The sequence below is a fragment of the Perognathus longimembris genome, chromosome 15 (genome assembly GCF_023159225.1).
Source record: "Perognathus longimembris pacificus isolate PPM17 chromosome 15, ASM2315922v1, whole genome shotgun sequence".
Classification (NCBI taxonomy): Eukaryota; Metazoa; Chordata; class Mammalia; order Rodentia; family Heteromyidae; genus Perognathus; species Perognathus longimembris.
Genome location: NC_063175.1, coordinates 38,932,241 through 38,957,790, shown reverse-complemented (window position 1 = coordinate 38,957,790; position 25,550 = coordinate 38,932,241). Strand labels below are relative to the sequence as shown.

General features: G+C 45.0%; 1 protein-coding gene across 1 annotated transcript in view; it reads right to left on the bottom strand.

Moving 5' to 3' along the window:
• The window catches only part of Rnf165 (ring finger protein 165), a 91,248-nt gene that overhangs the window by 4,885 nt on the left and 60,813 nt on the right, over positions 1–25,550 (bottom strand). The window contains exons 2-4 of the mRNA XM_048363237.1: positions 8,626–8,941; positions 7,763–7,873; positions 220–349 (exon numbers count right to left, since the gene is read on the bottom strand). Of these exons, the coding sequence (XP_048219194.1) occupies positions 220–349; positions 7,763–7,873; positions 8,626–8,941 (557 nt within the window). The remainder of the gene's footprint in view (positions 1–219; positions 350–7,762; positions 7,874–8,625; positions 8,942–25,550) is intronic.

Sequence of the window (25,550 nt, the reverse complement as noted above, 5' to 3'; positions counted from 1 at the left end):
ACAGTTAAGTGAAACCAAAACCTAGAAGTCATGGTCTCAGGAAATTAAATGGACAGAGTCCGTTTTGCCTGACCTTGCCCAAAGTCTTTCCCCACAAACCCCAGCATACCATGTCCTTTCCACAGGGCATGGAGGAATCAGAGCCACAGGACCTTGCCCACCATTGGCACCCACTATATAGTAAGAAAGTTCATTTCCCAACAGGGTCCCTCCACTCACCATCTGCGTGGAGGAGGAGTTTCTGGGGAAGTGGTGCATTCGAGGAGTTGCTAGGTAATGCTGATAATGCTGAGGGATGGGCCGCACTTGGAACTGAGCGGGACTCAGGCCTGCGTCCACACTGAGGTCCCTGCAGGAACACAGCTTCAGTGAACCTTGAGGTGGAAGGATGCACCATTGGGGACCAGAAGGGAATTCAGGTATCAAGCCCATGAGGTGGAATTGGAGCCACACACTGCCAGGGCTCCTAGGGGCAATTCATTACCCAGTTCTCCCACTCTCTTTAGAGGAAGAAAACTGACCCCAAGAGGAAAGGGCTTAGCATGGCCCAAGGAACCTGGAGCAGCCTGTGCCCTGTAAACTTCTTGAAACAAGTACCCAAAGCTCCCTACTGCCAGGCACTAAAGCTCACATCTATGGTCTAGCTACTCCAGATGCTGAGATGAAGAAAACTGCAGCTTGAGGTTAGCCTTGGTAAAAAGTTCATAAGAGCCCATCTCAACCAATAAAAAGCTGAGCAAAATAGTGTGCATCTGTCATCTTAGCAATATGGGAAACATAAATAGAAGGCTAGCAGTCCAGGCTGCCCTGGGCAGGAGGAAACAAAAACACAAAGAACCAGAGGCAAAACTCAAGTTATCAAGCTCCAGTCTAGCAAATGCTAGGCCCTGAGTTTGACCCCATTACTATAAAGAAAAGGAAATGAACAGATAAAGGGAAAGGAAAAGAAAAAGAAAAAAAAATTCTTCCCAAAACAAAATCCTTCTCTGAGAGAAATTTCAAATGGAACAGGTCAGGAATGCAGAGCCAAGGTAGGATGAGGTCAAGTGTGAGGCAAAGGCCATATTTTTAAATCACTTGGAGTAAACAACTATATATAGACCTCCATAACTGCATCTATAGACTAGAAAACTACCATAGCCCACATCCCCCCTCTACTCCCAAAAGTATGGGAAAATTCATTTCTCTTAAACATGCTTAATTACACTGACTTTTTTTCAAATTTGATTTTTAAAAGTATAAATCTGTAGCTTCAAAAAACCGAACAAACTTCAAACAGAATTAACACATGCATAAAAAGAAATTACCTCAAAGAGCATCATAATCAAATTTCTAGGAAACATTAATAAAGGCAAAAATTAAAATATAACAGGGGGGAATATAAAAGAGACCCATTAGATATATTAGAACCTAGGTAAGATTTCTCAGTAGAAACAAAGCAACCCAGAAGACAATGGGGTGACATCTTTAAACAACTGAAAATGGAGGGGCAGAGAAGCTATCAACCCCAGAATTCTACACATAGCAAAAATATCTTCAAAAATGAAGGTGAAATAAGACCTTTTCCAAACAAACAGAAGTTGAAATAATATGCTACCAGCCGAACAGCACTACAGGAAATATTAAAGGAAGTTCTCCCCCCAAAAAGGAAAATTATACTGGATAGAAACCTAAATGTATACGAAGGAATAAAGAGGAACCAATGACTCATTTGGAAAGTAGCTTATTTCATAACTGTAGAGAAAATGTACAAGGTGAGATGAAAACACTTTGCCATAACTGAAAACAAGAAAGCTACCAAGGTCATGGCAAAAGTGCCCAGGACCACCCAATAGAGGCACCATCAGCCAGAGTGGCATAAGTTGCAAGCATAACTGTAATGAACTGTAAAAGAGATACTGAAAGCCACAGGAGTAAGAATAGACTCAGAGGGAGAGGACGGAGGGTAAAGAAGATAGGAAAAAATATTTTAGAGAATAATTGGCTGAAAATTTCCCTAAGTTAATGAAAATTATAAACTCCTAGATTCAACATATTCAAATTGGTACAGAATAGCACAAAGAAAATTACCTAAAGGCACATAATAGTTTAAAAAAAATCCCCCCAAAAAACATTAATAAAGATAAAATTTTTAAGTCAGCCCAAAGGGAAGAAATTCATTAACTACAGAAGAATGTGCACAGGAATTATCATAGGCTGTCAGTTAGGAACAAAGGAAGTTGGGATGAGCATAGTGGCTCCATTTACAAACCCAGGTACTTGGGAAGTAAAAATCAGCAGTATCAGTCCAGCCTAGGTAATATATTAGGGAGACTCCTGTCAACCAATAGTTGAGAGTAAGACCATGATGCCTATTATCTCAGTTATGCAAGAACAGGAGGTATAAAAAAGGAGGATTGTGGTCTAGGCTAAACCAAGTATAAAATAAAACATCAGACTCTATCCCAGGAGTGACTAAAGCAAAATGACTGTGACATGGCCTAAATGTATAGTGCCTGCTTAACAAGCACAAAACTGAGTTCAAACTCGAGCAACTCAAAAAGAAGTGTCAAAGATGATAATTATGTGGGAGACATAAAAGATTTCTATCCATTTAAAAACCATTTAAAATTTTGGTTGTTTGGAGCATAAATTCACAAACATCTGTAATTCCAGAGATTCCATAGACTTCAAGGGCCACACATTCTCCACCACAAGCATTCTAATGTTTAATACTGTTTAAAAGCGGCCATATATAAACAAATAGGTGTGGCTATGTCCCAACAAAACTTTATTTACAAAAAAGAATAGGACAAATTTGATCTAAAAGACTACAGTTTGCCAGGTTCCTAGGCTGAAAGCAAAAATTTACAGCAAGGAATTGCAGTGATCGTCACATATGGATAAGTAAGTAAAATTTACAAAAGGAATGGCAAAGGATGGAGTACTGGGAGTACAGTGTTTTGACAATGAAACCAATATTTAATACCATAATTTTTATACTCGAACAATTCAAAGTAAGGCAAGAAATAGACAAAAAGATGTTAAGCATGAGCCAAACAAAAACAAAAAAAAATCATGCTTGAATCCTAACTATATGCATAATTACATTAAATGTAAATGCTCTAATCATTTCCATTGGCAGAGATTGTCATTTGTAAAACAATAACCAACTATATACTGCCTGCTAAAAAATGTTTAACAAGCTATATGCCTAGCAGGAAATTGGAAGGTCATAGTTCAGGAGCAAGGTTCTAGGCAAAAAGAAGTTCACAGGCTATCTCATCCATAACTGGGAGCAATGGTATGTGCCTGTTATCCCAACTACAAGGGAAGCACAATGGATGTGTGGTGGTGAGGGCCTGTCATCCCCACTAACCTGGGGAAGCACAAATAGGAGAATTAAAGCCCTGATTGGCCCATGCAAAAAAGTGACACCCTATCTTGAAAACAACCTAGGCAAAAGAGGCAAGAGGTGAGACTTAAGCGATAGTGACTATCTGCTAAACATAAGGTCTTGAGTCCAAAAAAAATTAAATATAAAGACATAAGTTAAATGTAAAAGGAGGAAAGAGACACCATGCAAACACTAATTGGAAGAAATCTAGAAAGGCTATGTTAATACTAGACAAAGTAGACTTGAGCCAAGGGCCATTACCACAAGTAAGGAGAAACATTTATAATAATTATGGTGTCAACTCATCTGATGTATATAAATCAAAACAAACGAAGCAAGGCTGACAGAACTCAAGGAAGAAACAAATACATAAATGTCTCTTCCTTCATCGTTCACAGAACAAGCATATGCAAAAAAAAATTCAGTACTTTGGAAGATGTGAGCAAACCAGCTTGATCTTAACATTTCTCTAACACTCAGTAAGAACAGAATATACATTTTTTTTTATATGTGGAAAACATTTATATAGAACACATGCTGGACCATAAAACAACTCTTAATGAATTTAAAAGAATCAGAATCATGCAGAACCTGTTTTCTGATCACACCAGTATTAAATTAGAAATCAATATCAAAAGATTTCTTAAAAAAACAAATATACATGGGGCTGGGAATATGGCCTAGTGGCAAGAGTGCTTGCCTCCTACACATGAAGCTCTAGGTTCAATTCCCCAGCACCACATATATGGAAAATGGCCAGAAGGGGCGCTGTGGCTCAGGTGGCAGAGTGCTAGCCTTGAGCGGGAAGAAGCCAGGGATGGTGCTCAGGCCCTGAGTCCAAGGCCCAGGACTGGCCAAAAAAACAAAAACAAACAAAAAAACAAAAAAAACAAATATACAGAAATTAAACAACATACTTCTACATAGCCAAAAGTGAAAAATAAACGACAATGGAAATAGAAAGAAAAAAAAAAGCCCAGTCCTTAGAAAAAATGCATAGCTTTATTTTTTATTGGGGTGGGGGGTAGGATTTGAATTCAGGGCCACAGGCTTGCTAGGCAGGCTCTCTACTATGTGAGCTCAGCACTTCCTGCTTTATTTTTTCAAACAGGTTCTTACATTTTTGTCCCACACCTAACCTGAGACCACCTATGATCCCCCTACCAGCATGTTCTATATGGCTGGAATCACAGAGATATATAATCATATCTAGCTTATTTGGTAAAATGGAATCACACAAGCTTTTTGCTGGGGTTGGCCTTAAACCTTCTGCCTCTTGAGTAGCTGAGCTTACAGGTGTGAACCACTGTGCCTGGTCTAAATTTCGTAACTTTTATATGCTTATGTTAGAAACCAAGAAAGATCTAAGTCAAAATCTAAGGTTCCATCTTAAGTAGCAATAAAGAAAAAGAAAGGTAACAATAGAATCTTCACAAAATTCCTTCCAAGACCCAGGTGCACTAATGAAGGTTCATACGTCCTTAAGAAGTCTGGGTCAGTCTTATCCCTGAGACATTAGCATCTAGAGGAACAAGTACCTTACTGTTTGCTGTTGCCACCAGCCTGCAAAAGTCTTGCTGAGTTTAGGGACTCCCACAACCAACCCCAAACTGTTTTGCAGATTTCTTGTAGATATTGGGTCTGTTCATAATTTTTTTTTCATTTGTGTTTAAATACCAAGCTCAACTTAACTTTCCATGGGCCTAGTTGCCATTCAGACCCTTAAGTTCTTGCACGGGAACTGTGAATCTGGATGCTGGTGCTCCAGTGTCTGAGTCACAGAAGGGAAATGTCAAAGATGGAAACATCGGTGCTGTGGTTCCAGATCAAGGTCAAGTTATGGGACAGGGACCAAAGAAGAAGAATATGTGGGATTATTTTTCTCCAACAGCTGCTGATCCCATCCATTCTCAGTCCAGGAGTCCAGTTAAAGAAACTGGAGATGCCCAAGAAGAGAAAGATGGGCAGCCTGCACTACAGCCTGAGGCCAATTCCCAGAATGCCCTAGGGCAGAATTCAGTGGTTTCCAGGACTGACTAAGGGAAAGTGGAGGGGGCTGCTGCACAGAGACTTCCCTTCCCTCCTATGGTGAAAGTAACCCCTCCTACAATGCATTTTCTGTAATCCAATTACCAGATTCCTGCCTCCTGGCAGTAGAGGTCTCTTCAGGAAAGAGGTTTGGGATACCTCTAGAATGATGGCAATTACAAAAAAATCCCTCCCTTGCTGTAACAGAGCTCATTAGGAGGGAGGAGAAACTGTGGACTCCTTCAAGGCAAATACTTTCCTACTTGGGAAGTGGGGATAGAAAAGACAGAAGTGTCTCCGGTGGGACTGTGGGACGTGAACTAGCCCCTCAACACCTCATTTTCTGTTTCTCTGTGCAGCAGGAACAAGAATGAAGAAGGGAGAAGGGAGAAAGGAGAGGACGACTAGCTCGATGAAGCAAGTGACGACAGGGTTAACTGCTTGCTCTCCCTGGACCCTCTCCTTCAGTATCGCCTATCCAGTCCACAATGTCTTGTTAGACCACGTGTGTGTGTGTGTGTGTGTGTGTGTGTTCAAATCACTCAGCTGTGTGCAAGGGCCCTAGGTGCTCCATGGGTGCTGAATTGAATCAAATTGAATTGACTTGACTGTGGAGGGAGCGAATTTAATCCAACAGCAATTAAATCTTCCTAATTTGAATCTGTTAATTAGTACAAGTCTGAGCTGAAGCTGGCAGCAGTGTAATCTATCTTTTGAGGGATTGTCCAATTTAATGAAGAATGTACCTGAGGATTAACCGGAGGGCTGGGGGCAATAGAACAAGCCAAAACCCACTCTTTCTGGCACCTAGAAGCACAAGTAGTTTTCATCCAACTGGAACAACACCTGTGAATCATTCCAGGTGATCCTGGGAGGGGCTCCACGAACTCTCCTGATGAAGCCAGCTTGCCTGGCCAAATGGCTGGAAGAGGACACAACTGTACATCTGGTTTTTAAAATGTTCCATCCCTTTTCATTGAGCGACCTTTTTTTCCACTCGGATTCCAAGTCTTTTTTGGTTCTGGTTTTTCCACTAGGACTTTATGCTAACTGTGACTGGGCTGGCTTAGAACTGTACATAGTCTTCCTACCACAACCTTCCTAGTAGCTATGATTACAGGTATGTGACACCTCAGATATTTTTAAATGTATTTTTGACCTAAAAGTAATTACAGCAATCACATAAAGAATTTCTGGATACTCTTCACCCAGATGTTACCATTTTACTGCCCTTCTATTTTCTGCCCTCTCTCTATGACTATAGATACATGTATATATGTATGTATGCACATGTATACATATACACATATTTATATGTAAATATAGGTACATATATACACATAAATTTATACATACATATGCGTCATGCCTTTCTGTGGAGAAAGAGAATGTTGTACTGAACTAATAAGAAATAAGCCAGGTCTGGTGGCTCATGACTGTAATCCTAGCTACTCAGGAAGCTGAGATCTGAGGATCATTGTTTGAAGCCAGTCCAGACAGGAAGGGCTGTGAGGCTCTTATCTCTATTTAACTACCACAAAACTAGAAATGGAGCTGTAATTCAAAGTGGTAGAGCACTAGCCTTGAGCAAAAAAAGCTCAGGGATAGTGTCCAGATCCTGAGTTCAAGCCCTATAACCAAAAAAAAAAAAGGAAAAATATTAATGCATTTGCATTTCTAGTTGATGATGCCCTTTACTTCTAAATACTTAGTAAACTGCACTACTTTAAAAAATATCCCAAGGTTCTGGTCTGACGCTAATCAAGAACAGTCCTCTCCTGAGCTATCAGGAAGGATGCAAAAACCAAGCAACTCTGAATCAAAGAATGAAGTCCTTTGTCCCAAGTGCAAGGGCTATGGCCCTTGCCCACAAGGTGCCACAAAACCCCACAACTCTTCCTAGCTTCTCTCCATCATCTTCGCCTCCAACCTGACTACTTTCTCTACGTCCTTCAGGACACACCACCGCATCCTGCACTGCCTGACTGGCATGCCCTGGTACTTCTCTGTGAACTCTTCCACATCACCTCCTTCAGGAAGTCCCCCTCTCCCAGCTCCTACGAATACTTACTGCTTTTCCTCTGGAGGCCATTGATGCATACCATTGAACTTGGAAATGTTTTACATCCTTACCACTCCCCTCCCTTGGAGAACCATGAACACTGACCCCCCCTCCCCCAGGCTGGGGCACAGGGTAGTTCCCAGATGCACTGAGATCATTGCTAGAACAGTGCCCAGGTTGGGCCCCCATCCTGTGGGCAGCTAGGAGGAGGCACAAAGGCTGGGGGACCGAGCATGAAGCCTACTGCACCATTTAAAGTGAAGGAAACAGAAGCTCCATGGGCCCCAGGGGCTTACCAGTCAGTGCCCTCAGCCAGATACCGGGGCTGAGGTGTCTGCAGTTGGTGGCCAAAGTCGAAGCTGGGGTGGAGGCGGTGGGGGTGGACGGACACACGCTCCTGACTCCGCCTGCGTGAGAAGGGACCGTGGCAGCTGAATCAGGACCAGCCCAGCTCCTAGGAGCTCTGAGTGGCACTTGCCAACCTGGGATCACCCCAGTCCCACAATTTCCCACAGAGCCCATAGGGCTTTACAACTCTCCTCAAACTCTAAAGAAGCTTCCCAGGTGAGCAGCAACCCCCCTCCCATGCCATCCTCCACTCCCACCGTTCTCTCCTCTATTCCACCCTTCCCCACACTCTCCCCACTTCCTGGGAAAAGGTCTTCCTGAACATCTCAGATCATGGTGGCCTCTCCCTTCTGATCTCTAACCCTCACCTGCTGTCCCAGAATCCCAGCCCCTACAAACACATGTGGGAGACCCTGAAACCCTTCCAGATGGTTCAAGAGGTTATCACTATTTTCCTAGTAAGCCCTCAATGGGATTTGCCTTTTACCCCATTCTCTCAGTCCAACATGACATGCTGCAAAACAGGCCGACATAAGGATACTGTTGTTTCTATTAAGCTGTGCATCAAAGAGATTTGGAAATTTGTTTGTTTGTTTTAAAAGCTACTGTTCTCACTACATTTATAGTCATTTTGCATGGAAATGTCTTCTAGGTTTAGCATAAGGAGGTTGTTCGAATATGGTAAAACAAAACAACAACAACAAAAGGGTCTAACCCAAATAAATGGAAGTTCTTAGTTGTCATCTTTGAGTAGCAAAAAGGTCCTAGGGCTGAAAGTCTGAGAGCTCCCGTGCTAGTCAAATTCACCTACCTGGGGTGCGCAACGAGCCTGCGGTGCTGGGCTTCCAGGAGCTGCTGCTGCAGGAGGTATTGCTGGTGCAGGGCCTGAGGTAGGAAAGAGGGACCTGTGACGTCCTGGAACTGCAGGGTGGGCAGTGGGGTCAGCGACTGGTGCAGTGTGCTGCTGTGCTGGTGGGCCGGGGCCATGTGGGCGCTGAGGCCCGGCTGCGACTGCACGGGGTGGGCCAGCGGGAAATCTGGGGTGAGCTGTTGCGGCTGCGGGGGGCCCAGGTGGAAGTGGCGGCAGGAGGTAGCGTGAGGATGCTGAGACCTTTGAAAGGGGGCACCTGGAGAGACAAGAACAGACAAGTCTCAGTGAGGACCATTGCAGGGCCCTGCCACACAACCCTGACCCACCCCTAGGGCCAGTGAAACTCCTATCACTTGCCAAGAAATGGATAGATCTGGAAAAAAAAAGAATGTGAAGTTTAGTAGCTCAGGTCCAGAGAGACAAAGGATGTGTGTTCTCTCTTATTTGTGGACGCTAGATCTAATTTATAATATACAAGTAAACACACACAGTCGTGCATGCAAGTGTAACACAAACATTTAACTTTAGTGTGGCATAAGCAGGGGGGAATTCAAATGGTGTAATTCCTTAGAAAACCTAACTCAGTCCAACAAAATGAATACCAGATATGGGAGGGGGAGGGGGAAGAGAAGAAGGATGGGAAAATGCAGTCATAACAGTCAATGCATATCCTATGAAAGTAGAAAAGAGATGGGAGAAAGATGAAAGGTATGACATTGATCCAGATGCATGGTACTTAAACAGATTTGTTGAGTAGTAAACTCTTTGTACAACTACTTACATAAAGATAGGATTTAAAAAAAAAACCCTCAATATCTTCATCTTATCATAGCCATTCCATTCATTTAACAGGTTTATGGTCATCTTTAATGATGTGTTGGACGTGGGGAGAATGTTTGCTTAATGAACAGATAAGCATCCTTTTATAATTAATATACTCATCAAAGTTCCCAAAGGTAGTTTGGTTTTCTTGAAGTAAGAGTCCTCCCTGTCAGTCTTGTATTTGCTACATAGAAAAAATTTAGGGCAACCTAGCCAACGCCTTGACTAGCCAAGACCCAACCCAAGGAAGTCCCATTGCAGAGATAAAGCAATCAGAAGTTATTTTGCATTGTGGTTTCAGGGATCAAAATGTATACAGAATTATATGTTTAAATAATACCTAACTATATAATAACATTCATCTAAAGGCAACATACCCAGGTATGTGGTAGAAATATGGTTCTGACTACATTTAATTTGAGCTCCAGTACATTTCTAAAGAAAATTCACCCTGATGACAAGAAAGTAAATTCTCCACGATGAGAAAGGAGGAGAGAAATGAGGAGTCAGCCTTCCTGTGAAGCAAGGAAACAGAAGAAGCCTTGCAGAAAGATTTCGAAAGAAATTCTTAGTAACTCCTGGCAGATTCAACATACTCCTGCTCTTTCCTCAAACCCCCTGGAATGAGAGCAAAGGAATGAGCACAAGATAAATAGACAAGGACAGAGGGAGCAGGAGGGCATCAGCAGGCAACAGATGCCAACAGATTTTCGGGAGACAGAAAGCAGATGGAGGAATTAGTGGAGCTAAGAAATCGGAAGCTAAGTGCCTACCAAAGGAATGGTCAACAAGATGTGTAGCGAGGTCTTGTCTTGTCACATAAGGCTGGAAGGGTGGGAATGGGAGGTAGTAGCTACCTTGAAAGGCCAGCATGTGATACAGCTGAGCAGAGGGAGAATAATGGAATAATGTCAGGACAGTTATGCACAAGGCTCCTCCCCTTTCCCACACAGGGCAGTGACCATACTCCCAGAGAGGGCCAGATGGAAGAGGGTGACAGGGAACAGAGGATTGGGGGTGTAGCAGCATTTGAAACAGGTAAGTATGGTCTGTTAATGGGACTTTGGAACTCTCAGGCTACTTGGTTCCAAAAATCCTGTCATTAGGTATGTGTCCTTTCCTTGTGACCTCCAACAAGTACAATACTCTGAGCTGGGAGCTAAAGGATGCTTCTGGTTGAGAACATCCATATAAAGTATCTGGGTCTCCATCAGACACTATGTACAAAAGCCAATTAATTGAAAAGCCCACACCACACACACACTTGTACACCTGTGTGTGCACACACGTGCGCGCGCACACACACACACACACAGCTTCTACACAGCGTTTAGCAACCTACTGTTTGACAGGATCAGAAAGCCCAAGGGTGACCAGTCTCAAGAAAGATGAAAAGAGAGCAAAAATATAACAAATTATAAAAGAGAAGTGAAAATGAAATTCAGAGGAACAAAGAGAGATAATGCAAGGACTAGGAAAAAAAAAAGATAAACTTTAAAAAAATCCTCAGAGAAATAAGATGATGGATCCATGAAACAGGAGGAAGTTCTTTTAAATGGAGAAATAAGAAAACAAGAAAGAGAGCTCTTGGAACTGAATGTAAGGTGGGATTTGAAATTCAATGAAATTGAAGATAAAGCTGGGGACATTTCCTAGAAAGCCAAATAAGACAAGGTTGATCATAACTTTCCAAGTTTCACTAGTAAGAGAGAAAGAACAGAGGGAAATAGAGTAAAAAGTTACAAAAAAAAAAACCCACCAAAACTGTAGGGCTGTGTTTTTAGGTGGAAAAGGCAATATGAGTACCAGTAAAATGGTGGGGGCAAGAACTCCACACCAACGCATCATCCTATGAAATGCCCATCCATGGAGACTAAGAGACAATTCTAGCACCTTCTAGAAAGGAAGTACACACATCTGTAGTCAGAAATCAGAATAGCATCAAGACTTTCTAAGTGGTACTAGAAGCTTAATGGCTATATAGCAATTTACTTGGAGGTACTGAGGGGAAAATTATTTCCAATCTAGAATTCTCTGCCCATCCAATCCATGAATCCAATGTGAAAAAAAAAGAAAAATGGGTTTCAAACATTCGTGCTACCCTTTCTAAAAAAAAAAAACTACCAACACAAACCAAGCAATGACATAGGAGACTATACCCCAAAAAGGTGTTGTGTTCCCACAGCTCTGAATGAGTACCACATACAGGTGAGGGCTCTTTAAGAGGGTATTGAGGGGAGGAGAGTAGAAACAAACAGGGTTACTGATCATTTTGGCGGCATACAAATAGCTTTTGATGCAATGGCACATATTGATAGTCTGGTAAGAATAATAAACATATAGAAAAGGAAGGCAACCAAAAAAATGAAGCAATGGTTATCTTCAGGCAAACAATAAGTTGCACCCAAAAGTACAATTATTATGTAGTCTCAGTAGTAAACAATACTTATATATTAACAATAAAACAAATTGTTAATAGTAAAACAAATAGTTATATTAGAACAAAAAGGATACTTCTTCCATAATAGGGAGACCATAGATGTCAGAAATTTAAGTTTTTAAAAAACAAAACAAAACAAAGAGTGTCTAATCATTTAGTTAGAAATGCACTCAGCCACTAGTGGAAATGCCTGAAAAAGGGTTGGAAGTGTTGAATTAGAGGAAGTTTGGTTTTGGCAGTGGATAGAGAAGGTGTTTAATAAAAATGTATTCTATTGGTATACTCAACCTTGGAAGTGCATATGTGTCTATATATATATGTATATGTATCTTATTTAACATGTATTCAATATAAAAACTACTGTGTTATGTTACATTCTTTGTTTCCAAACTGCCTCCAAGGTCTGGTTGGAGGTTTTATTCCTATGGAACCCCTCAGAGATTGTGTCTAGCCACATCCCGGTGCCCCTACCCACTTGCAGTTAGTACTTCCCTTTCTGAAGGATGAAAGCAAACTGTATACATAGAACAAAAGCATCTTAGCCACATATCCCAGTTGGTCTGCCTGGAAATGGGGAGCCCTTCATCTCTTACTGGTGAAATCCAAGCCCCTTAGCCTGATATTAGAGTTCTATCTGTCCAGAGCTCCTCCAAGCCCTCTCTATATCCCTATATCCCTCCCCACAGTCCTCCTATAGCCCACCCCTACATTCTCTCCCACTGATACAGCCAGAGCAGCGGCTCTCCTGAGCTGTCTTCATCCCTTCTATCAACCAGGCTGAGCTGTAGTCTCTGTCATTCTGGACCCTACTCCCTGCTCAGCACTGGCATTCAGGAGATGTTTGGCTCTCTGTTCGGCTGTTGGAAGAAGTGAGGGGAAAGGGGTTCTGTGGCTAAAAGGGGCTGAGATACAGGGGCTGGTTGAAGACAAACTGGTTGGGACTTGAGTGGGAAAGACAGAGGCAAGTAGGTCTTGGTGATCCCTGGGATTAATGGCCAGAGGTTACAGGCCAGTGTCCACCCCTTCCAATCCTGGAGTCTCTCCAACTAGCAGGACCAACATCTGCCTGCTTCCTCTCCTACAGCTCCTCCCGCACTGGTGCCCGCTCTGTGCAGGGGGCCTGCAGTGCCCGTGGAGATGTGCAGAGCAGAGTTCCCTATCCACCAGGGATGGTTGCTCACTTGTGCAGCCCGAACCCTCCAACTGGTGCACCAAAAAGTAGGAGCAGGAGACCTCTCTCCAGAATGATGGACAAAAAAAAAAAGCCTCTCTTTCATTCTGGGATTCAGCTCCTCTCATCACCCACATCCCCAGAGTGGATCTTGATCTCACTGTCCTGCTCAGAAAGGAATTGAAAGCAGGAGAATCCTCATCTCAGCCCCCCTGGGTCCCTCCTGAGCTCTATGTCATGTAAGCTTTGTGACAATGCCAGGAAACAGCTGCTTTGCTTGGCCTCAAAGAGTAGAACTCTCTGGGGAATATTGGTCCATAACAAGTCAATGACCAATGATGCCTGAACACTGTTGACATCCCCAAATACCCCGTTAGTAGATGATAACCTGTAGCTTTTCCCATTACAGTTACTTCTTCCTGTTAAAATATAATTTCCAGATGTCCTTGATTATACTCTACATTTATCATATTTCCCTAGGGCTAAGATGCCACCAATTTAAGAATTCTTTATGAGCGAAATAACATTTTCAGAGAATGGGGAGAAAGAAGGCTCTCCCAGAAAGAAAGAAACAAAAAACACTAAAATCTACTACGCTAAATAAACACATCCATTATAAGGCCCAAATGAGTTTTAGAATTAAAAAATGTCCATCTTACAATTCTGAAAATGGATGCTGACAATTAGCTCCTCCTGAGACTTGGCCAGGAGCGGAGCTTTACCACAGGGGGCTGAGGCTGAGGCTGAGCAAGGCAGGATTGAGAGCAGCCTGCCCGGCTGTGACTAGGGAAGCCTAGAGCTGTGCAGCTCACCCAATGCCCACATAGCCAACATGGAACACAGAACAGGTGTTCCATTAGTGCCTGGCAACTGGCTGTTACATGCCTTGTCGGCAAGGGGCTTCAAGAGAACAGCAGCTAGAAAATGGGGGGATCAGAGGATGGGAAAAAAAAAAAACACATTCCCAAAGAGGGGAGGAGGGGATGAAAGGAAAAAGCAGAGGGCATGAAGTCAAAGGTTTGGGTAAAGTAGATGCAGTTAACATTGAATCCCATCTCCAAAAGGTTTGTTGGCAAGCTGGAGACACTCATGTGTTAAGTGACAGAGTGGAGATTTGAACCTGGATGTCTTCTGAGAGCCCTGTTAAGGAAGCAGGGAGAGAACAAGAACAAAACAGAAGTGACCAAGAGGGATGAGGTAGTATGAATGTCAGTGTCCCCACAAATTCATATGTTGAACAGCTCTCAATGTGGTTACATTATTAAGAGGTGGGGCCTCTGGGAGGTGATTAGTCTGGTAAAAGGTATTACTATCCTTAAAAATGAAACGAGACAGCTAGTTATCCCCTTTACCATGTGAGAACTTAGCTAGGTGCTATTCATGAGGAAGAGGACCTCTCCTCTGCCAGGCAATGTCTTTCAGCACCTTGACCTTGACTTTTAGCCTCCAGAACTGTGAACAATAAATGTCTGTTGTTTATGAGCTATCTAGTTTATGATATTCCTATACAATAGCCCTAGGGGACTAAGACTGGGGGCTTCCCAAGGAGTACAGTGGAATAGAAACACAAAGGACACCCAGAAGACATCCTGAGTTTGTCAGAGTGCTTTCTCAGCTGTGGATATGAAGAATAGAGTCAGAGAAAAGAGAACCAGGCCAAACATCAGTGTGCCAGAGACAGTTGACCAAGGAGAAGGTCCATTCCTGACAGGGTGTACACACACACACACACACACACACACACACACACACACACACCAGTATTTATTCTACTCTGGAGGCAACCAGAACCTCAGGCCCTACCTTCAGGCTCTCAGATAAAGATGGCGTTGAAGGAGGAGAGGACAGTGGATAAAGGAGCCGCATGGGTGCCTGATACCTTAGCCTAACTTCTCTGTGGGAACTTCTGACCCAGGCCTGCTCAGAGTCCTATCAGAGGTTTGCCAGCCTGCCAGGGCCAGCCTTCCCAGGCTCCTCCCCAGGACACGGGACCCTGAGAGAGGAAAGCGGAACCAAACCCTCTGAGGGGCCTCCAGGGAGGCCTGCAGCCTGTTCCCTCCTCCCCAGGCCAGTTCTCAGGGTGTCTGGTTTCCTGCTGTCCCCCAGCTTAATTACCTAGTGTCCCTTCCCTCAGAGCTGAAGCAGAACAGGGAGGGAGCACTGGAGGCAAAAGAAGGGGCAGCCAAAGAGATCCTTCCCCAGGTACACCCCAGTGATGTGGGGAGAGGACAGAGGGCCAGCAGCATTTGCCCCTCTTTGAAAAGCCGACACGAGTAGCCCAAAACACTCAGTCTTCTCAAAGGTAGATGTCTGTCTACAGAAGCCACAAGGAGGGCCTTATTGCTGAGAAGCTTCCAGAGGCAAGCAGCAATATCTGGTGTGGGGTATCTCCAAGGTCAAAGTGCCTCCCCTCACCGTGGCGCCACGGTGGATTTCTGGGGCCTCAGTGCTCTCAACTTGAAGCCCACATGAGATCTCTGTTCACAGGACCCCTGAATTCCCTCTTCCCAGGCTTCTCTTCTCATTCACAGAGAGGCCAAGTTAACACACACACACACACACACACACACACACACACACACACATACACACACGGAGTCAAGTGAATTGAATGCTGTAGTTACCACACACAACCTGCTGAGACGCTCAATCCCTTCGCTCTACAGACTGAGAAAAGTCTCTACAGCCTGCTGAAATTGTTTCCTGCCTCCACACTATGCTGAGAAGCACCTATGATCGTGGGATGTGAGGTCCAACATCTGGAATGTGCCACAAGCAGCCAGAGGCTGGGAAAAGCTTCCAAGGTCCCTGTCCCAAATGGCTGCCATGTTAATTTTCCTAGTTTAATTGTGAGCATTCCATTCCCTGCCCAAGCTTCCCCTCTTGCCCCCTCTTTGTCTGGTTGCTCTCTGTGACCTTCCCTCTCATCTGTCTCAGCCCACCAGGTACGTGCCTAGCTCAGGGTCCTCAAGGGCTGTTTTCTACCCCCACACTGCCATGTTCCTTCACAGGCTGTCACATCCTGTCCACCCTTGACTTTCCAGGGCACGTGGCAAGTCCCCTCAGAGCTCTCCAAGGTCTTCCCAAACAATGAAATTCCCCTCTGTGTTTGACTTGTGGCACTCAGCCTATTAAGTGTGGCATTTTGTTTGTGTGAAAATTTTTATCTCCAATAATAAGCTGTGAAGTGCGTGTTCTCAGAGCAGAAACCATGGGGCTAATGTGCTTTGTTCTTAGAAAAGGCTCAGACATATTCCAAGAGGGGACAGGAAAAGAGGGAATGAAGAGGGGACAAGAGAGAAAGAAAATAGAAAGAAGAGGAAGGAGAAAGAGGGAAGAAGTGGAAGGACTTTTATTATCTTACAAAAGTTAAGGATGAGCTGAGCACTAGTGGCTCACACCTATAATCTTAGCTTACTCAGGAGGCTGTGATCTGAGGAAAGCAGTTCAAAGCCAACCCAGGCAAGAAATTCCATGAGACTCTTATCTCCAATTAGCCAGAAGTGAAGGTATGGCACAAGTGATAGAACAGTAGCCTTGAACACAAAAGCTCAGAGCCCAGGCCCTGAGTTCAAGTTCCACAACCAACAAAAATAAAAAGGTGGGGCTGTGAATGTGGTCTAGTGGTAGAGTGCTTGCCTAGCATGCATGAAACCCTACTTTTGATTCCTCAGCACCACATATACAGAAAAAGCCGGAAGTGGCGCTGTGGCTCAAGTGGCAGAGTGCTAGCCTTGAGCAGAAAAAAAGCCAGGGACAGTACTCAGGCCCTGAGTCCAAGGCCCAGGACTGGCAAATAAATAAAAAGGTAAGGATGAAATTACTAGCTGGTAAGGAATATGGTTCTTCATGCATCATCAAATACTTCAGCCGAATGAGGTCAGAGGTGTTGAGTTCTTTACTCCACAGATAAGGATCTTGAAGCCAGGAAAGCTGGAGTAGCATGTTGAAAGGGTTCTTGAAAGGTTCTCTCAGACTTGGAGTTCGAATCCCAGTGTGATGACCCCCTTCCCTGCTTGTCCTCTCCTCCCTGTTCAGTACCCTCACGCAGGCAGACATGGGAGCAGAGCTCACCTGCCTGAGCAGTCTACTGAACATGGATAACATGTCTTAGCCCCAGTGGCCTTCCCTCTGTTCTTCTTCCCCTCCTTCTAGTGAGCTCCCCTAGGATAACTGTTTCTGCCTAAGGATCTAAGGATGTACTTGTGAGCTGGCAAGGTGGCGAGTGTCTCTGTGGAGATATTGAGAGATGGCTGTGTGTTAAGACTGCTTAGGGGCTGGGGATATAGCCTAGTGGCAAGAGTGCCTGCCTCGGATACACGAGGCCCTAGGTTCGATTCCCCAGCACCACATATACAGAAAACGGCCAGAAGCGGCGCTGTGGCTCAAGTGGCAGAGTGCTAGCCTTGAGCGGGAAGAAGCCAGGGACAGTGCTCAGGCCCTGAGTTCAAGGCCCAGGACTGGCCAAAAAAAAAAAAAAGACTGCTTAGGTCCTGCTGGGGCCACCATTAAAACCCAAGCTTTAAAGAGTAGACCAAAGTTAGGGGCCCCTATAAGAAGAAAAATCCTCCAAAAGCCTCTGGTAAGGTCCACACAAAAGGCTTTAGGCCTTAACTTACACAGAGTTTAATGGATGGAAAGAATGGCAGAAACTTTTAGGGTGTTGGAACCAATACTTCTTGTTAGGGTGAATACTGATAAACTAGACCTTAATGATGGAGTTATAAGAAGATCTGAGTCCTCTGGCATGAGGAGGTGGTGGAAAATCTGGGTATGAATGAAAGGAGGGCACTCGATCAAACTAAGCTGTAGTCAAAGGGTGGAGCTCTTCCAGGTAGGCAGATTTAGATATTTCTTAGGTGGTGCTTTGTTCCCCCAAAGTTCTTAATCGTTGTATAACCACCCCATGGAGGAGCATGAATACTGACTGGCAGGGGTAGGATTCCTCCTTACCATCCATGGTATGATACAGATTCTCCACAACAGCTGTTCTCATTCCCCTCCTTTTGCATGTGGTGGACCCATCATGAAGACCAAAGTGTTTAGGGGAGTAAGGAAGGAGCCTGGCCAAAAAAGGAGAGCAAGCCTGGAATTGTCAGAGACCAAGCCTCTAGCATGAGCCATGGGAGATGATATAAGCGGACATAAGGCTGGGGTCCAACGACAGGCCTCATTTTCTCCTCCACAAGCTACTAAGGGGCCTTCTCTTCCCCTTCAACCATCTGGCTCCAAATCCTGTTTCCTACATGGAATTTAGCAGCCTGGGGGACATTCAGACTCCTTGAGACCAGGGAAAGCATCCTTTGTGATTCATTCAGAGCTGGATGCTGGTGAGGTTCCACAGGAAAGGTGTGGGGTCATGAATGGCAGGCCTGGGAATCCAGAATACAATTCCTGAGTACCTCCTTGCCTGTACACCAGACAAATTGGCGATGAAGGAAAAGAAAATGAGCCATCTGACCTGAAGTCAACTACTTAGGCTGTTCTTGCTTTCCTAGCCTCCTCCAGGTAACTCTGCTTAACTTCTTTTGTTCTGGACTAACCAGTCCTAAGGCACCTATTGCCTGTCTCAACCCCATGGTCTACCAGATGTCTTCTTTCCTTCCTCTCCATGTTTTGGTCCCTGGACTAATGGAGGCCTCAGCAGGAAGCAATATGCCCAAAGCGGTCTTCTACAGCTCAGAGAAGCTTTGTGAAGCTTCCCCAGGGCCAGTCTTTGATCTCTGATGAAAAGCTCATCATCTTGCAAGGAACTGAATTCCAAATCTCAAAGCACTAGAGGGAGGGACTTTGTTGCCCAAGGAAGTCTACTTGCTTACTGTAAGACAATTAAACAGCAAACCTCCAGCCACTAGCAAGGACCAGTGAGTGGCTCCACTTGCCCCAAAGGCAACGAAGTATAGGACCAGGCTGATGGTCAGAGACAAGGTACAGTCATGGAAGAGAGGGTACGCAGCTAGGAACTGGTAACTCATGTTTATAATCCTACCTATTTAGGAGGCTGAAATCTGAGGATCAGCGTTCAAAGCCAGCCCAGGCAAGAAAGTCTGTGAGACTTTACCACCACTAAACTAAAAAACAAAAGAGTTGTGGTTCAAGTGGTAGAGCATTGGCCTTGAGCATAAAAGCTCAGAGACAGCACCCAGGCCCAGATTTCAAGCCCCAGGACACATACTCTCTCTCTCTCTCTCTCTCTCTCTCTCTCTCTCTCTCTCTCTCTCTCTCTCTCTCTCTCTGGAAGAGAGGCTACTTTATTCCATCTAAGGCCAGTATGGCCTCTGAAAACATTCTCACTGCAACACACAACAGGACATTATTTTTGGAAGGCATCGTGATCAGAAGGCTGCTTTCGGTGAGGAAGGCCCTGGTCTAAGTTTGCCCAAATGCCTGGGGCACTCATGTAGTACATAGCAAAGTCTCGCTGACCGAAGGGCTGAACAGTGATGAATGCTTGAACATGCAGGAAATAGCACTGTGCTACAACCCTTGGTAGAATATAAGCAGCTGCCTCCCAGCATAGACGTACATAGTGGCAGAGGAGCAAAAGTAATAAGCTAGCAAGTCCAGTCCTGAAAAACTGCACATGGAAAGACTAAGCCTTCTCTAAGAGGAGCCTCCAGACCAGTAGCAAGTCTACACTGACCTATGGAGGTCTCGTGTGCAGTCAGTGTGAATCACCATCAGTGAATCATGAAGAAGTGATTTCACACCTAGAACAGAGCTCCCACTGCCATCCCCACTGTGTAGAGTATAAAACACACACACTTTCCCTTAAGTCATAAGTTCAAAGATTTTCCTTAATATTGTGTCCGTGCCATGGTGCATTCCTATAATCCCAGCTTCTTGGCAGGTAGAAATAGGAAAACCATGATTCGAGGCTGGCCTGGGCAAAAGTGCATGAGATTCCTTATTTAAAAAAAAAAATAGCACAGGGGCTGGTAATGTGTCCTAGTGGTAGAGTGTTTGCTTCATGTACATGAAGCCCTGGGTTCAATTCCTCAACACCACATATATAGAAAAAGCCAGAATTGGACCTGTGATTCAAGTGGTGGAGTGCTAGCCTTGAACAAAAAGAAGCCAGGGACAGTGCTCAGGCCCTACTTCAAGCCCCGGGACTGGCAAAAAAAAAAAAAAAAAAATAGCACAAAAGATGAGGGTGTGGCTCAAGTGGTAGATACTTTCTTAACTTAAAGCCCCAAGTTTAAACACCAGTACTTCAAAAACTAAACTAACGGGGCTGGGGATATGGCCTAGTGGCAAGAGTGCCTGCCTCGGTATACCCGAGGCCCTAGGTTCGATTCCCCAGCACCGCATATACAGAAAACGGCCAGAAGCGGCGCTGTGGCTCAAGTGGCAGAGTGCTAGCCTTGAGCGGGAAGAAGCCAGGGACAGTGCTTAGGCCCTGAGTCCAAGGCCCAGGACTGGCCAAAAAAAAAAAAAAAACTAAACTAACAAAACCTCGTCAATATTTTAAAAAGCAACCCCTCCAAACCCAACACCTCTCTTTCCAGATCTGCTCTGGGGCTCCCTGGGCCACCTTACAAAATAATAGAGCAACTCCAGAAGGCCACTTCCACTTGCTCTTCCCGAAGGAAGCTCCAGGGCACACACCCTGCCCCTGCACAGAGTTCTCCCCAGTGAACTTCTAACAGGTCTCCCATGCTCCTCTGCCCCACCCCAGCCTAACCAAAGCACAACGATGGAGAAAGTGAGAGGCCACAGCGTTCAGGCTGGAGCTTCTCTCAAGAGTAGTTACATTATAAGGACATCGTGTTCTGGCATTCTAACAGTGGAACTGCAGGCAGCCGCCTGGAGTGGGACAAGTTCTGGCCTCGCCAAGCCCCTGAAACCAACTTGCATTAGTGAGACTGGGTATCTGCTTGCTTTCAGAGGGAGCCAGAGTTAAATTAGATTAGTTAAATTAGATTCCCAACCTGTACATTTGGCCAGCACCCTGTCTAGCACTGCAGTGTGTGTGTGTGTGTGTGTGTGTGTGTGTGAGAGAGAGAGAGAGAGAGAGAGAGAGAGAGAGAGAGAGAGAGAGAGGGGAGGGAGGGAGGGAGGGAGGGAGGGAGAGAGGGAGGGAAGGAGGGAGGGAGGGAGGGAGGGAAATAAAGAAAAAGGAGAAAGGAAGGCAAGAGATAAGGTTGTAAAAACCCAGGAAGGGAGGTAACAAAGGGAGAGCAGAGCAATGAGCTGAGAGAAGGGGGAGGGAGGAGCGGAGGGAAAGGACCCCTGGGAACCGCAGAGCGGCAGGTTTCTCAGAGCAAAAGCCCATCTCCAGCCATCTCACATGACTCTATCAAATGCCTTGGTTGCCCACAGCTTAGCCTGTGACTGACTTTATCATCTCCAACCCTGGCAGCCCTCCCCTGGTAGGCCTGGTCCAGCTGGGGCCCTGTCCCTTCTGCTCTTTGCTTAGAATCCTACAGTTATTTCAGACCAGCAGGCTTCCTACCAGGTAGCAGCTGGAAAATGAAGCCCCTGCTCTCGTGGAGAGGAGTCTTGCGTATTTCTTAAGGAGAAGGAGCTGGGTACAAATGTCCTACCGCTGGGCTTCAAATTTTGCAATCTTCAGAATAAACAGCATCTCATCTGCCCTCGTGGCAGGGTGGGGGCCATGAAGGGCCACCTGTAAGCATGCTTCAAAAGTAACAGCACTCTTGCCCTCCATTGGGCCTGCCCAGGCCTGGCTGCTATCCTAGGGCCTAACAGGAATCACAGAGCTCCCTGGATTCTGAGAGGCCCTCTGCTCCCAAGTTCTCACTCTCCCCACCAAGCCCCAACATGGCCTGGGTGATGCAGCAGGCAGAGAGAGTAACTAGGGTACCCATTAAAGAACCACTCAAGGGAAACCTGCCAAAAGAACCATCATGGCTGACACCCTACTTCTGGGGGTGAACCCAGGAATACCTGGGAAAGTCATGATGCGGTAATCATGTTCCCAGTGGAGCCCAAACACATTCAAAATGTGTATGTGCCAGAGAGGGCAATACCTCTAGTCTCTACTGTTTCAAGTGGGTGAGCTGCAAGGCTTCTGTCTATGCAGAGAGGAGGGAAGCCATAGAGATGCTGAAGGAAAAGAAAAACCACCTTACCTCTTCCCCATTCTACACCAGCCGCTGGGGAAATGGGTACAGTAGGAACCTGCGCCGAGTCTCGCTATGCAACTGCATCTGACTCAGAGCTTGACATACTTCCCAAGTGTCAACTGTAGGACTACCCTATGCCAGGCACAGCTCTAGGTGAATAGATACAGCCAGAAATAAAACAGTAAAAACTCTTGGCCCTCATGGTAGGTGGTGCTGTTCTGCATTACCCAAGGAGTCATCTTGTGAGAAACATGGCTAGTCCAAGTTAAAAGATGCTGGCAGTGTAAAATAGACACCAGGCTTCAGAGACTTAAGATGAAATAACATTTTAAAAATGAATGACGAAGCCAACAATTCACTATATGTTGAAATCATATATATATATGATTTGTATATATGTATATATGTATATATATATTATATATACATATATAATCTTGAAACTAAGAGCTTGAAGTTGGGGCCTCATGCTTGCTAGCCAAGCATTGTACCATTTGAACCATGCCTCCACATCCTTTTTTTGATTTAGTTATATTTTTGGAGAAGGATTTACATTTTATTATTTATTTTTTTTTTTTTTGCCAGTCCTGGGGCTTGAACTCAGGGACTGAGCACTGTCCCTGCCTTCTTTTTGCTCAAGGCTAGCACTCTGCCAACTTGAGCCATAGCGCCACTTCTGGCTTTTCTGTGTATGTGGTGCTGAGGAATCGAACCTAGGGCTTCATGTATACAAGGCAAGCACTCTTGCCACTAGGGCCATATTCCCAGCCCATGGATTTACATTTTCATGACTGATATCTACCTACTTGTGTCTCCCATGTGGCTGAAGTTACAGCTTGTTAGTTGAGATGGCATCTCACTAGCTTTTTAACTTGGCTAGACTCAGCCTCAAACTGTGATCTTTCTAATCCCTCCCTCCATATAGCTGAAATTGCTGGTGTGCACTGCCACACTCAATTATGTGTATTATTAAATTTCACTTGTCTTTTTACTTTTTAAGTGTGCCTGCTAGAAAAAAATTAAGTGATCCATGTGTCTTACATAGTACCTTCCTTAGACTGCATTTGTCTATACAATAAATGGATATTTAAGAACATTTGTCAGGTGCTGTGGCTTGCAACTGTAATCCTACTAGTTAGGAAGCTGAGATTCAAAGGATCACATCTCAAAGGCAGCCTAGGCAGAAGTCTTGGAGACTATATCTCCGAAATAACCAGCAAAAAGTAGATCTGGAGGTATGGCTAAAGTGGTAAAGCACTGACTGACTAAGCAAGCAAACCAAGCAAGCACAAGGCCATGTTCAAACTTCAGATATGGAAAAATAAATAAATAAGGAAACAAAAGATGGATGGAAGGGTGGTGGATGGATGGGTTATTGGACGACTTAATTGCTGCCTAATCACCCTTTTCCTGACAAAGCCAGAAGGGCTTTGACTGCCTCCTCTCTTCCTGCTCACTTTTCCCTCAAGCGTCTGCAGGTGAACCTTGATTTCCTAGTGCTGTGCTGATAGCACTCCAGCAGTAGCAGCTGAGCGCTGAAACCCACAGATCCATGTGTTCCCACAGATCCATGTGTTCCCTTGAGAATGCAAAGCACTGATTTTTTAGCCTCAATTTTGACCTCCCACACCCGGCCTTCTCCCAGATGTGCTGGCAAATAGACAAATCAATTGTTTTGAATTTTTCTTCCTCTCCACCCCCATGACATGTTAATTAGCAGTGAAAATGCCAGCAGCAAAGTCAGGAAGGCTGAGGACAAACCCCGGCACTGGGTATCCAGCCCGTGTAGCACTGGGTATCCAGCCCGTGTAGCACTGGTTGCTCCAATGTTTCCTTCTTAGTTGGCTTCCAGTTCCAGGGTTCTGGCCAGGGATCTTTAGTCCTCCTGCCCCAGTGTGGTCTCTTTGAGAAGATACCAGTCGTGGGCTTAGATCACTGTACCTCTTGCAAAGCTTCCCCAAAGTCTGCTGGCAGCCAGCCCATGCAGTGAACTGGGGAGATAATCCCAAATCAGCACTGAGGGCGGGAAAGACTTGCCCAATGTCACATGATTTTATAAGCCTGCTTTGCTCTTGACAAGCCTCTCTTTCACTCTCTGACAGCACTAGCAAGCCAAATTCTCAATGAAGTGTCAAGTACACTGAAGGAAGGCTCCTGGAGCCAATTACCAGTAAGGTCATGGCCTTGAGTCTCTTACATGGGCATATGTGTTTCAATAGGTAGCAGACTCTAGCCAAGGTCATCCAGGTGCTGGAAAGTAACTCTCCCTCAACCTCTGCAACAGCTGCTTCCCCAGAAAGGTGAGTTGGCCTCTGCCTCCTTCTCTGCCTGGTCTTCTGGGCTTTGTCTCCAGATGCACCTGAAACTAGTGGGGTACCCATGAGGTAAGAAGAAAGGCCTAGCCCAACTGGTGGCTTAGGTGATGCCTTAATTAGATCCACATTCTTCTGCATGTGAATTCCTGTCCCCATTTGCAACATTGTGACAACACAAAAAACAAAGATGTTCACAGGCCCCAAGGAAGCTAATATGGCTTCTTACAGTCTTTTTTTTTTGAATACCACTTCTCCCTTCTCTGTCACTGGGGCAAAGGAGGCCCCAAGGATCAGGATCACAATGTATTTATCCTTTGGGGGCGTGAAGGCTATGTGTGCACACATGTGAGGTATGTGTGAATACATGTGGTGTGGACAGGTGTGTATGAACATCGGAGTGTGTATGTGTGCGTGTGTGCAATACATGCATATACGCGGATGCCTGTATGGTATATGAGTGCGTGTGTAGTTCATATGCACTTGTGCACGTATGCATACGTGTGTGGTGTGTGTGCATGTGTGTGCATACAGAGTGGCTATGATCTGCAAGTCCACCTGCCCTGTAAACTACTGGAATTACCAGGCCAGCCTGGTGGCAGTCCCTTAGAAAGATCTGGTTTGCTAGACCAGTGACTTTTTTTTTTAAAGACCCAACTTCTGTATGCCAACATGATATAGGAGCCGTGATGTGTTTTTCCTTGAGGAAGCAGAGGGCTGCATCTGCCTGGGAGGTCAAGCCAGCTGCAGTGAAATCCAACCTCGCCAACAGCTGTGTGCCCTTAGGCAAATATCTTCAGCTCTCTGAGCCTCTGCTTCCCAACCTGCAAAATATACATCGGAATATTGCCATCTCTACCTCCAAAACTGTTATGGTATCAGATAAGAAAAGCTTTGAAAGCCTACGGTGACTTAGAAGAACTGAGGCCTGGCGCTTCAGAAAGTACTGCAAACATTTCTAAGAAAGGAGCCCAAGAGAACTGCTGCAGCCTGATTTCAGTTGTATGGTTTGTGTTATGGTGTGGGGC